We start from the raw sequence: 13,407 nt of genomic DNA on the forward strand, positions 1-13,407 counted from the left end.
ATAGTCTGTATTGCCTTGTCTTGTATAGTATAGTGTTATTTGTTCCTTACAAATTCCTTATGTGTGTCAACACACTTGGCCAATAAACCTGATTCTGATCTGAGTCTGATACTGATATAAAAAAACAGCCAATCAACAATGACATTCTCACAAATCCCGCCTCCCGTCTTGTCATTATCCAATCAATGAGTGTAAAATGTTGACCGCTGAGAGCGTCCTGTCTCTCAGCATCACCCCGCGCATGCGCGTTCTCACATTGATAGAGTGTTTCTGAAGGCTCAGCAGGGCTCCTTGACGTTCGACCAAAACCAGAAGTTTATATATTTTTTTGTGTGCGTTAGTGACAGCTTGTGTGTGAGATTCATTCACAGAACGGACCTATACATGGCGGACGAAACGACCCAGGGCACAGAACAAATATCGCTGCGTGAGTCTGGCTTTTAAATGAAACAGAAATCTGTGCTAATTGCAGCAAAATGCGCTGCGTGTTGCATCAGATCGCGTTAGCATTAGCATTAGCTTAGCATTAGCTTAGCTTCCGTAACTGTAATTTCACATTTGATAAGGCAAAGCATCATTTTAGAAAGCGGTTCGTGTGTCCAACCCTTTATCATCGTGCATGTGACAAACCCATAATCTTCCATTTGCAACATGATTGATTTAAAATCTACAGGACGTTTTACTAATGATACCATATGTGAAAAATTAACATATCAGTATAAGAATCAGGTTTATTGGCCAAGTGTGTTGACGCACACATGGAATCTGGTTCCGAATATGAACATGAATGTATCGTGTAGGGTGTTGAAGTCCAAATAGAGTCATAGACCTGCAGATAGGGTATTTGTTATTATATCCTAGCACATGTGTTACATATATATACCTAGGGAGTATGAGTAACAGCTGGAACCAAATTCACATTTGGCCACTAAACCTGATTCTAATTCTGATTCATATAAAACTAAAGCCAGGCTTCATATCAGCACTGCACAGGTTTGGGGAGTTGTTTGGAGTTTAGCCAAATTCTTTTCAGCATTGTAACCACTGGTTTGTGATAATGTTTCGCACCGATTGTAGATTGTGTAAGTACAGATTATTACATGCCACGCTAAATGAAATGATCCCATTAAACATCATGTTTAAATACTGTATAAAACTCAACTCAATTCAAGGGAGTTTTTCCTCACCACTGCCGCCTGAGTCACTCCAGACTTGCTCATTGGGGATAAATACAAACGCATTTAAATATATCTATAGTTAAGCTGGAATTTTTGTATTTTAATAATCTTTATATTCACCTTTTGTTCTATGTTTATGTTCTGTAAAGCTGCTTTGAGACATTGTCAATTGTAAAAAGTGTTGTATAATTGAATTGAGTTGAACTGAAAATACTACAGTCAAAAACCCTATGTATAGTAAATCTGTTATTATTCGCACCAAAGTCAGCTTTACAAGGTGTTATTTTCAATCCGTTTTTGCTGTTGCAGTGAAAAACCCACCCTGTAAAAGAACATATTTGCTTGCGAGTTGATATCAGTCTTTGAATACAAAATGTGACTTAACCTTACGACCAAAGATAGTTTGGTGTCTGTAATTTTTTGATTAAAATCTCTAAATGTGACTGATGATTGCTCAAGGAGGATTTGCAAAGCTCAACTGACAGCTATAAAATGATCCTAGCTGTCGCTGAACTATAGCGAAAGCAGAACATAGTAGCTTTCATTCATTACAGATATATCGTTATTGAAACTTCAGAATGTTACATCAGGGCAAGTAATGATCTTAAAAGATTACTGAAATTGCACAGCGTGTCATGTTGTGATGTATTTTGTTGTTCCAGGGGAGCTGTATGTCTCTGATAAACATGGCAGTGATCAGGATGGAGACGGGACGGAGCAGAAACCTTTCAAAACGGCATTGAAGGTGAATGAGAGAGAGAGATCATATGTTTTCTTTACAGTTTACTTCAACTGAACAACAAAGTTATATTTTGCAACAACATTTACATTTTATATATATATATTTAAGCACATCAAATGTTTTTTTTTTTTTGCAGTTTTAAAGCAAGCATAGTACTGAAGATTCTAATATTTATTCATTTTTCTAGGCCCTACTATTTGCTGGAAAAGAACCATTCCCAACTATTTATGTGGATTCTCAGAAAGAAGGAGAGGTGAGGGAGAAAAAGTGGCACTAAATGTACTTGCACTCTTTTTTACGTGATTGTTCCTGTCTGATCTCTTTTCTCTTTCTTTATCTATCTAGCGCTGGGCTGTGATTTCTAAAACCCAGCTGAAGAATGTGAAAAAAAACTACCACCGGGAACAAATGAAGACGGATGTGAAGGAAAAGAAAGAGGTAATCACTCGCAAAGTGCTGTGGCTTTCTCGTGTACCATTACAGTGATAGTTTAACAGTGAATCTCTGTATAAATGACGGATTATTAATATACAATATGTGACCGCTGACAGGCGGGAGATGCTGAGAGGAGAGAGAAAAATCTTGAGGAAGCCAAAAAGGTTATTATTAAGAAGGACGCCAGCCTTCCAGAACCCAAAACGGTAAAGTCAATCCGTTAGTTTTTCAATCAGTTTATTTTTCTGTACTTAATTTTTTTTAAGGACATAAACGAAGGTTCTTTGCAGTAAAGTGAAAACAGTCATCCGAATGCCATCCAGAGGTCATTAGAAAGTTGTATTTAAATCTTATATGCTTTGTATCTAGCCACAACTTCCTGATTGTCGTATTAAGCGTTTCCTAGATCCATACAAGCTCTGCTTTCGGTTATGAGTCTTGCTCAACAGTAGTAGCTTATTAGTTGTGTTTGTTTTTTTTCTTTCTGTTTCACTTTTCTAACCGTCGCTCAGGTGAAAATAACGGTTGGATTTTATTCATGTTGAACATTTGTTTGAGGTCTCGGTTATATGACAGCCATGTTTTCAATTCTGTCTTTAAACACCATCAACATTTCTCCCAATTTAGCGCACTAAGGTACTGCCGGATTTGTTTAAATGGTATCTTGAAAATAACCGGTTGTTCTGTTCTCATCAATGCAAACGAGGCCTTAACTTACATTTGAAGCGGTATAAAAAAGATTATACATTTGTTGAAATGTTTGCATTCTCTTCTCTTTTGGCCTCCTCTGTAACTGGAGTTTGGTTTCACATGTTAATAAGTAAAATCTTGTTTTCTCATTCTTTTGTTTCTGTGAGGGCTGAACTGAGTTTGAATGAGTATGAAATTGTGTGGCTATTAAGGTTGTGTAGATTAAGTTTACTGTGATGAATGTTGGTGGATGCTATAACTGGTTATAACTGTAAGTGGTTAAGTACGGTTTGGTCTGCGTGCGTCAGGTTAAGATCCATCTGCTGGAGCCTCTGAGGGATCAGCGAGTCAAAGTGTTCGGCTGGGTGCACAGGCTACGCCGTCAAGGTATCACACAAACACACGCATTTACTACATAATGTAATATAACCTTGTTCATGTATCAATTACACTGCACATGAGATACATATATATACACTTGCTTCAGGAATTAAGAGTTTAAAAGAGAACATACATAAACAAAGACACAAGAAGACGACAATTCAAACCTTGACGGCTAAGTAAGCTTTCGAAACAAGTATCCAAATTGTAGAATTTCCCAAACTCCCAAATGATGGAAAGAGTCAATGAGAAAGTAAAGTGGATCAAGAGGGTAAGGATAACTCTAAAGGTGTTCAAGAGTCCCACAATGATGGGAGAACCCCTAGCCTACATACACCACAAAACTTGACTGCAAGATTAATGAGAAGACAAAATAAAAGCTACTAAAGCCCCAGGCAACCGGTTAAGACCATAATCAAACCTTTGTCCATAGCATCAAGCCTAAAATTGAATAAAAACCCAACACTGCTCACAACTCAACATCATTCCCACAGAGAAGCATGGTGGTGATAGCACCTTGAACTGAGAAACCGTTCAGTGTTAATTGCATCAAATACTGGATTGAAACCTGTTCAGATCTGCAAGAGACTTGTGGTAAAGGTTCATCATCCAGTGGGTCAGTGTTCCTAAGCTTGCTGCCAAAGCTACCTGGAGTGATTAAAAATATGACACGAATGATTTATCGACTCAAAAGCGAAACCTCAGACCAACTCGGAATTCTACAGCCTGTACTTAATCACATAAGCTCAATACTGAGGTATTAGTACGATATCCGTGTCATATATTACATTTCCAGTTAATAGAATATTCAGTTGAATATTTTAGTACTATAGAGGTTTGTGTTCTAATCAGATTGTGTGTGTTTTTATCTTAGGAAAGAACCTCCTGTTCATTGTGCTGAGAGATGGAACTGGATTCCTGCAGTGTGTACTCACCGATAAACTGGTAATCAACTGAAACCGATTAATATCTAACAAGTAAATTATTATCGTAGTGGTTAAGTAACATCGCAAAAGTCCTCGATATCTTTCTATAACATTATATCAGAATATGTGAATTGTTAAGGAAATCTAACCTCTGCAGAGTCTCGATTTATGGGTTTCTCTAATGACATCGATTACTTCTAATGCTAAACAGTTAATAAAAAAAGGGTTAAATCCACTACAGTTTAGTCGAAGGTAACTCAAAGTGGTGTAAGTCTATTGAACTGCATTTTTGAAATAATTCTATATTAAGAGAGTTTATACAGAAAAGTGTTAAATGAAATCAACACTTTTTGTAGCTGGATTAAATAAAGTCAGTGGATATCAATCTGGAACCTGTTCAAAGAGAATCAGGACTTTCTCTGTTTTTTTTTGATCAGTGTGTTCATTTCATTTGCTCTGCTTGTGTATTTGTGCACTGTACATTCAGGTGAATTAATGTATGATTATTTTCCCCCCTAGTGTCAGTGCTATAACGGGCTCGTGTTGTCTACTGAAAGCACAGTGGCTCTGTATGGAACACTGAAGCAGGTTCCTGAGGGAAAACAGGTACCATGCTTTAGGAAAAACATCTGTTCTGTTAGTTCTTGGATGTACGAGATGAAATTCAGTACATTTAATCTGGTTAATTACGATCGTTAATTATATGTGATTGATGTGATGATTTTAGGGATGTGATAGCTTAGTGGTTAAGGTGTTCGACTTCTGATAGGAAGGTTGTGAGTTTGAATAACAGGTCCATCAAGCTGACACTGTGGCGCCCCTGAGCAAGGCCCTTAACCCTCAATTGCTTAGTTTGTCGCTCTGGATAACATTAGATTATACATAAATAGTCATACATACAGAGTGCTTAACCTTAGCCAGTCAAATACATATCCGTATAACAATTATTTCATGATGTGAAGCCATAAAGTTATCAGTAAATAGGTTGTTACTACAGAAACAACAACTGAATTAGAATTAAAGCTATGGTGTTAAATAAAATGAATCAATCAATACCTTCTAAGCCATGAGCACGACAAAGTCAGTTCTGTGGTTTAATAATATATACAAGTTTTATAGAAATATTTAGAATTTAGAAATATTTAGAATTTATTTAGAAATATGCAAATGCACTATTGAAGTATCAAAGTAAATCATAATGAAAACAAAATAAAAATGAAAACCACTGAGACACCACCTATCACCACCTATCAGGAAGTTACACTTCCTGTTCTTCATTTGTTTGAGTAACAAAAACAACTCATCATTTTATCATTTGGTGCTGCATCCAAGGCTCCAGGAGGCCACGAGCTGCACTGTGATTTCTGGGAGCTGATCGGTCTCGCTCCGGCCGGCGGCGCAGACAATCTGCTGAACGAGGAGTCGGATGTGGATGTTCAGCTCAACAACAGGCACATGATGATCCGGGGAGAAAACGTGTCCAAAATCCTGCGTGTGCGATCCACGGTCACACACTGCTTCAGGGAACACTTCTTCAGCCGTGGTTACTATGAGGTGAGACCGTGGGGGGAAAAGTAATCTTCTATGCAAGAATAATTACACTTATATTACATGGCTATAAAGATAACATACCAACAAATGAACATAAAAAACTATTTACAAATGAGTATTAAATAAAGACAGCATGGAAGTTTAATCTATTTCCAGTATGTCACATTAATTACTGAAAATCTGCTTCAATGAAACAACATGGATTCCACGTCAATATTCAGCAGCCTTAAAGCTAGCACTTATTCCAGCATATCTTGTTGTTTTATGCATTTTATTATTTTATCACGGTCAAATATATATTTTAAATAAGTAAAAATAATGCACAGGATTGTGTGTAACTGAGACATGTCTATGTTTTCCGCCAAACACTCCCTAAGACCATATACAGATTGGTGTTAAATCCTTAAAATGTGCACAGACCTCAAGCCAATTTGTGCCAATGTGAATTAAAGATGCAGAATAACAGAAAATGTTATATTAATAATAAGATACGGTTTATTTATTTGTTTGTTTTTTTACAGTGTTTAAGCAATTATTATTATTATTATTATTATTATTATTATTATTATTATTATTATTTAAATATTTATTTATTTATTTGTTTGTTTGTTTTTTATTTATTTTTGTTCAAAGTTTCAGACATTAAAAAGAAGAATGAAATGATAAATAAAATAAACGTAGGAGACGTTATGGACATATCGATTGAGATGCGTGTGTCTGTGTGTGTTTTCTGTAGATTACTCCTCCCACTCTGGTGCAGACTCAGGTGGAAGGCGGCTCCACCCTCTTCAATCTGAATTATTTTGGAGAGCAGGCGTATCTAACCCAGTCGTCGCAGCTTTACCTGGAGACCTGCATCCCAGCGCTTGGTGACACGTTCTGCATCGCCCAATCATATCGTGCTGAGCAGTCTCGCACACGCAGACACCTGTCTGAGTGAGTCGTGCATATACACAAACACACACACACACAAACACAGACAGCTCTTTTTACAATTCTTGTCTGAACGCTTAGCAGCTGATTCCTATTATTATTATTATTATTATTATTATTATTGTTGTTATTATTATTATTATTATTATTATTATTATTATTATCTGTACTGCATTCAATCAGTAAGAGCACATTACATGTGACTTATATTAGTGAACTGTGATCGAATGTTCTTTACGATAATAAACACAGGTACACCCACATCGAGGCTGAATGTCCCTTCATCAGCTTTGAAGATCTGCTGAACAGATTAGAGGATCTGGTGTGTGATGTGGTGGATCGTGTCCTGAAGTCTCCTGCTGCACCACTGCTCCACGAAATAAACCCTGTATGACTTCCAATTCCTTTTTCTTCACCAAAATAAAAACACGTTGAATTTTATAACTGAAAAGCAAAGCTCTCAATAATAATAATAAGGACTGGGACAATATGAAGGTTTTCTTTTTAAATATGTTTCTATTTTCTGGGTATTTTGTAGTTAAGCATTTGTGTGTGTCGGTCTGTGTGTGTGTGTGTGTCGGTCTGTGTGTGTGTGTTTGTGTGTCGGTCTGTGTGTGTGTGTGTGTCGGTCTGTGTGTGTGTGTGTGTCGGTCTGTGTGTGTGTGTGTGTCGGTCTGTGTGTGTGTGTGTCGGTCTGTGTGTGTGTGTGTCGGTCTGTGTGTGTGTGTGTCGGTCTGTGTGTGTGTGTGTCGGTCTGTGTGTGTGTGTCGGTCTGTGTGTGTGTGTGTGTCGGTCTGTGTGTGTGTGTGTGTCGGTCTGTGTGTGTGTGTGTGTCGGTGTGTGTGTGTGTGTGTCGGTCTGTGTGTGTGTGTGTCGGTCTGTGTGTGTGTGTGTCGGTCTGTGTGTGTGTGTCGGTCTGTGTGTGTGTGTGTCGGTCTGTGTGTGTGTGTGTCGGTCTGTGTGTGTGTGTGTCGGTCTGTGTGTGTGTGTGTGTCGGTCTGTGTGTGTGTGTGTCGGTCTGTGTGTGTGTGTGTGTGTCGGTCTGTGTGTGTGTGTGTCGGTCTGTGTGTGTGTGTGTGTCGGTCTGTGTGTGTGTGTGTCGGTCTGTGTGTGTGTGTGTGTGTGTCGGTCTGTGTGTGTGTGTGTCGGTCTGTGTGTGTGTGTGTGTGTCGGTCTGTGTGTGTGTGTGTCGGTCTGTGTGTGTGTGTGTGTGTGTCGGTCTGTGTGTGTGTGTGTCGGTCTGTGTGTGTGTGTGTGTGTGTCGGTCTGTGTGTGTGTGTGTGTCGGTCTGTGTGTGTGTGTGTGTCGGTCTGTGTGTGTGTGTGTGTGTGTGTGTGTGTGTGTCGGTCTGTGTGTGTGTGTGTGTGTCGGTCTGTGTGTGTGTGTGTGTGTCGGTCTGTGTGTGTGTGTGTGTCGGTCTGTGTGTGTGTGTGTGTCGGTCTGTGTGTGTGTGTGTCGGTCTGTGTGTGTGTGTGTGTCGGTCTGTGTGTGTGTCGGTCTGTCTGTGTGTGTGTGTGTCGGTCTGTCTGTGTGTGTGTGTGTCGGTCTGTCTGTGTGTGTGTCGGTCTGTCTGTGTGTGTGTCGGTCTGTCTGTGTGTGTGTCGGTCTGTCTGTGTGTGTGTGTCGGTCTGTCTGTGTGTGTGTGTCGGTCTGTCTGTGTGTGTGTGTCGGTCTGTCTGTGTGTGTGTGTCGGTCTGTGTGTGTGTGTGTCGGTCTGTGTGTGTGTGTGTCGGTCTGTGTGTGTGTGTGTCGGTCTGTGTGTGTGTGTGTGTGTGTGTGTCGGTCTGTGTGTGTGTGTGTCGGTCTGTGTGTGTGTGTGTCGGTCTGTGTGTGTGTCGGTCTGTGTGTGTGTCGGTCTGTGTGTGTGTCGGTCTGTGTGTGTGTCGGTCTGTGTGTGTGTCGGTCTGTGTGTGTGTCGGTCTGTGTGTGTGTGTCGGTCTGTGTGTGTGTGTCGGTCTGTGTGTGTGTGTCGGTCTGTGTGTGTGTGTCGGTCTGTGTGTGTGTGTCGGTCTGTGTGTGTGTGTCGGTCTGTGTGTGTGTGTCGGTCTGTGTGTGTGTGTCGGTCTGTGTGTGTGTGTCGGTCTGTGTGTGTGTGTCGGTCTGTGTGTGTGTCGGTCTGTGTGTGTGTGTGTGTCGGTCTGTGTGTGTGTGTGTGTGTCGGTCTGTGTGTGTGTGTGTGTGTCGGTCTGTGTGTGTGTGTGTGTCGGTCTGTGTGTGTGTGTGTGTCGGTCTGTGTGTGTGTGTGTGTCGGTCTGTGTGTGTGTGTGTGTCGGTCTGTGTGTGTGTGTGTGTCGGTCTGTGTGTGTGTGTGTGTCGGTCTGTGTGTGTGTGTGTGTCGGTCTGTGTGTGTCGGTCTGTGTGTGTGTGTCGGTCTGTGTGTGTGTGTCGGTCTGTGTGTGTGTGTCGGTCTGTGTGTGTGTGTCGGTCTGTGTGTGTGTGTCGGTCTGTGTGTGTGTGTCGGTCTGTGTGTGTGTGTCGGTCTGTGTGTGTGTGTGTGTCGGTCTGTGTGTGTGTGTGTGTCGGTCTGTGTGTGTGTGTGTGTGTCGGTCTGTGTGTGTGTGTGTGTGTCGGTCTGTGTGTGTGTGTGTGTGTCGGTCTGTGTGTGTGTGTGTGTCGGTCTGTGTGTGTCGGTCTGTGTGTGTGTGTCGGTCTGTGTGTGTGTGTCGGTCTGTGTGTGTGTGTCGGTCTGTGTGTGTGTGTCGGTCTGTGTGGGTGTGTCGGTCTGCGCGTGTGTCGGTCTGCGCGTGTGTCTCGGTCTGCGCGTGTGTCTCGGTCTGCGCGTGTGTCTCGGTCTGCGCGTGTGTCTCGGTCTGCGCGTGTGTCTCGGTCTGCGCGTGTGTCTCGGTCTGCGCGTGTGTCTCGGTCTGCGCGTGTGTCTCGGTCTGTGTGTGTGTGTCTCGGTCTGTGTGTGTGTGTCTCGGTCTGTGTGTGTGTGTCTCGGTCTGTGTGTGTGTGTCTCGGTCTGTGTGTGTGTGTCTCGGTCTGTGTGTGTGTGTCTCGGTCTGTGTGTGTGTGTCGGTCTGTGTTTGTGTAACTGTGTGTGTCTGTTTGTGTGTAGAACTTCAAGCCCCCCAAGAGGCCGTTTAAGAGGATGAACTATGCTGATGCCATCACATGGCTTAAAGAACACGACATTAAGAAAGATGATGGGACCTACTACGAGTTTGGAGAGGTTTGTCTCTTTAAATTCATCTGAAACGTTTTTTAAACTTCAAACTTTAAACTGAACTCCTCAAGATGCAGAAATTCAAAGCAAATGACAACAAAAAGATCAAATACGAAAGATAACAAATGTATTGAACTGAAACAGCTTTTAACAGACAGACTCCTAAAACATCAGCGAATGTCAGATCAGCAAGCAAAGAACGAACCGATGCTGAAGAACAAAACGCTCTTTTTATTTTTATTATTTTTTTTTTATTCATTTCATTCATGGCAGCATGAACATAGTAATCATACAGAATAAAATATGAATGTGAATTTATTTAAATGCCTGAAAAAAGAAAGAAATCTGCAAAGACTCACTTCGACATGCTTGCTTTCCTGTGTGATGTTAACTCCATAACTGTTATTCTGTCTCAGTCTCTAATGCAAATATCTCTTACATCATTTGACGTCTTTGTTTTTGTTTTCTCTCTCCTTCTGCTGTAGGATATCCCCGAAGCCCCTGAGAGGCTGATGACGGACTCCATTAACGAGACCATCCTGCTGTGCCGCTTCCCAGCGGAGATTAAATCATTTTACATGCAGCGCTGTCCCGAGGATCAACGCCTCACTGAATCGGTCAGGAAAACATAATAATCCACAGTTTAATTTAATCACTCATAAAGCATTAATATATTTATCTTGAACTAAACATCTCTTCAATAGAGTGAGTCACATATTAGACAAGAAATCATTAAGGAGTGAATACAGCAGTTATTTCTTCTCTAATGTTTGCATTATAATATTTAAACTGCGATTTCTGGAAACACAGGGAGAGGCTAATTAATTAGTACAATGACCGTAGCGTTGTCATTTCGCTCTTATTACACTCTCGTAACACAAAGTATATAAATAAATAATACATCGTAAATGATTTTTTAATGTAGTGTTTAATAGAACTTGCTGATTTTTAATGCACGCTTTAAAGTAATGTGTAAGAACGTGTGACCCAGCAGTCATTTTGAGTTATACTAAAGAAAATGCAACAGGTTTAACATATTAAAGGAAGTGTTAAGTAATAAATCAGTAAATAAGACCGTCATGTAGATGTCAGGATCGTGCAGAAGTTTACGTACACCAATTCCTGACGTTTACTCGTAGAAAACATTCCCAGGCGTAGGTCAGTTAGGATCTCTGATTTATTTTAGAGCTGGTGTAGCTGAGTGATGCCAATTGACTAATTGTCTGATGGCTTGACCTTGACCCGATATAAATGTCTGACCCACTGGAACTTCTTACATGGCTAATTAAAAGTGACACGGTCTGTCTGTAAACAATTACATATGGATCTGCTAAACCACTTGCCAAAACTATAGTTTGTTGAATCTGTTAAAAAAAAGACAGCGATGTGAAAAAGCAGAACAGCCTGTATGTCTTTACCTTAAAAAACTTACCTGAGCATAGAAAATTCTAGAAACATCTAGTTCAAATAGTTTTCTCTGTCACATCCAGTGTCTTTTTTTTGGTCAAACCGAACACACTTTGCATTAAGGATCACAATCATTTTAAGAAAAAAACGAAATAAAACAAGTTACTGCTGGATTTACTTCTTCTATTAGTTAGCTGGCTAATTAATGGCTAATAGTGATACTAATACTAATGCTCTGTACCTCACTTGCTCATGTCCAGAAATGAAAGCAGGACGTTTCTATTAGGTTTTTAATATTAGATGTTGTGTTAGTTGTGTTAGATGCAACAATTAATGCTACACGTGAGCAGTTTACGTGTTCGTCCGTTAAAATGGATCAGTGCTTGAAATCTGTTATTGGTATATTTACTACTGGAAACGTTGCTGTGAAGGTTGACGTGTTGATGCCTAACGTTGGTGAGATCGTCGGAGGGTCGATGCGTATCTGGGATGCTGAGGAACTTCTGGAGGGCTACAAGAGAGAAGGCATCGACCCCACTCCGTACTACTGGTACACTGACCAGGTGGGTGTACAATATATACACAGCAGTATTCTGCACCAAGGGTGTTTGCTACATGCTCTAAGTGATGTCCTAATTGTGGCAGCTGTAACTCAAACCTTATGTGTCTTATATTAATGCTCTCGTTCTACAGCTCACACAGGGACTTGCCTCATCACTAATGTGGTGAAGCTGTCTGTAAAGGGACTTTGTTTAAAATTTGTGGGCAGTGTCAGTACCAGCAACATTTTAGAACAGAGGATATTGTGGTAACATGGCAACCTGCATTCATTTTGCCTCATTAAAAAGAGAGAACGACAGCTGCTCAAACAAGGGATATAAGCGGACATTTTTGCAGAAGGCGTATGGAATTAGCTGTAACTATAACAGGATTAAAGGAAATGAAATGATTATTGGAAAATATCCAACTTATGCTGTGCTCTCACGTAGTGACTCGCAGTTACATAGCGACCGGATCGAATCGTTCATTTTTAACGAGAGCTGGTGGCTTCTATAAACTGCTGAATTCGATATTTACACAAACATCTCACTACAGAATGCCTAATATTAGCAGCAAGAAATCTGATAATTGCAACCCATTGATTACTGTTATTACTATGGCAACCATTAGTAGGAAAACCTACTGACAACTTCATGGTATATCGACCTTTGACTTTTTTTTTTAATAACATGGCTGTAACACAGTTTCAATATGCTTTATCATAACATTAACATATTTAAACATCAGCATAAGATGCTTAAATGAACCTAAACATGCTTCTTTTGTGCTTTTGTTTCAGAGGAAGTATGGCACATGCCCTCATGGTGGATATGGGCTTGGCCTCGAGCGTTTCCTTACCTGGATGCTGAATCGTCACCACATTCGAGACGTGTGCCTCTACCCGCGCTTCATACAGCGCTGCAGGCCTTAAATGTCCTTAGCAAACACACGCAAACCTCTGTCTGGCCTGCTTTATCCATCTCTCAAGCACATTGCAAGAAATTTAAAGCTTTAATCATGCTGAAGTATGGGATGGAGTCATATACTGCCTAATCTCTATGTTCTGAATATTTTCTGTCCAGTAAAAATAAACATTCAAACTGATTCGTGTATCTCTGTTATTAAACTCTTATTTTTTTCTGGTGCTGATCTCCAGGTCAGATTTATTATATTATTACAGATTTATTTTCTTAAATAAAGCAAGGTTTCCGTAGCTAAAAGAATAATAATAGGAGTTACCATTCTGTTTATAAAAGACTCACAGATTCATTATAACAGGCATGAATTAGGTCTGTATCATGCTGTACTTACAGGCTTGGTACAAAACGTTTCACTGTATCGTAGAACATCTATATCACAGTTTACACAAAATCTGAACCTACTGATACGTTTCATTTCATTCCAAGAAAATAAACTATATCAATAGAGATTATTAAATCTTCTGTAACACTTAGAAAT

The 13,407-nt window shown here is 40.2% G+C and overlaps 1 protein-coding gene across 1 annotated transcript; it reads left to right on the top strand.

Annotated features, from left to right (window-relative positions):
• The first annotated feature begins 256 nt into the window (after positions 1-256).
• Positions 257-13,053, top strand: nars1 (asparaginyl-tRNA synthetase 1). Its single transcript, XM_060890446.1, has 15 exons — positions 257-427; positions 1,841-1,923; positions 2,108-2,173; positions 2,266-2,358; positions 2,472-2,561; positions 3,354-3,432; positions 4,301-4,371; positions 4,872-4,958; positions 5,685-5,906; positions 6,640-6,839; positions 7,089-7,224; positions 9,895-10,008; positions 10,488-10,619; positions 11,841-11,972; positions 12,749-13,053. The coding sequence occupies exons 1-15, from the start codon at positions 385-387 to the stop codon at positions 12,878-12,880; spliced, it is 1,680 nt and encodes a 559-aa protein (XP_060746429.1). The 5' UTR covers positions 257-384; the 3' UTR covers positions 12,881-13,053.
• Positions 13,054-13,407: the final 354 nt, after the last annotated feature.

This window comes from Tachysurus vachellii, chromosome 17 (assembly GCF_030014155.1).
Source record: "Tachysurus vachellii isolate PV-2020 chromosome 17, HZAU_Pvac_v1, whole genome shotgun sequence".
Lineage (NCBI taxonomy): Eukaryota > Metazoa > Chordata > Actinopteri > Siluriformes > Bagridae > Tachysurus > Tachysurus vachellii.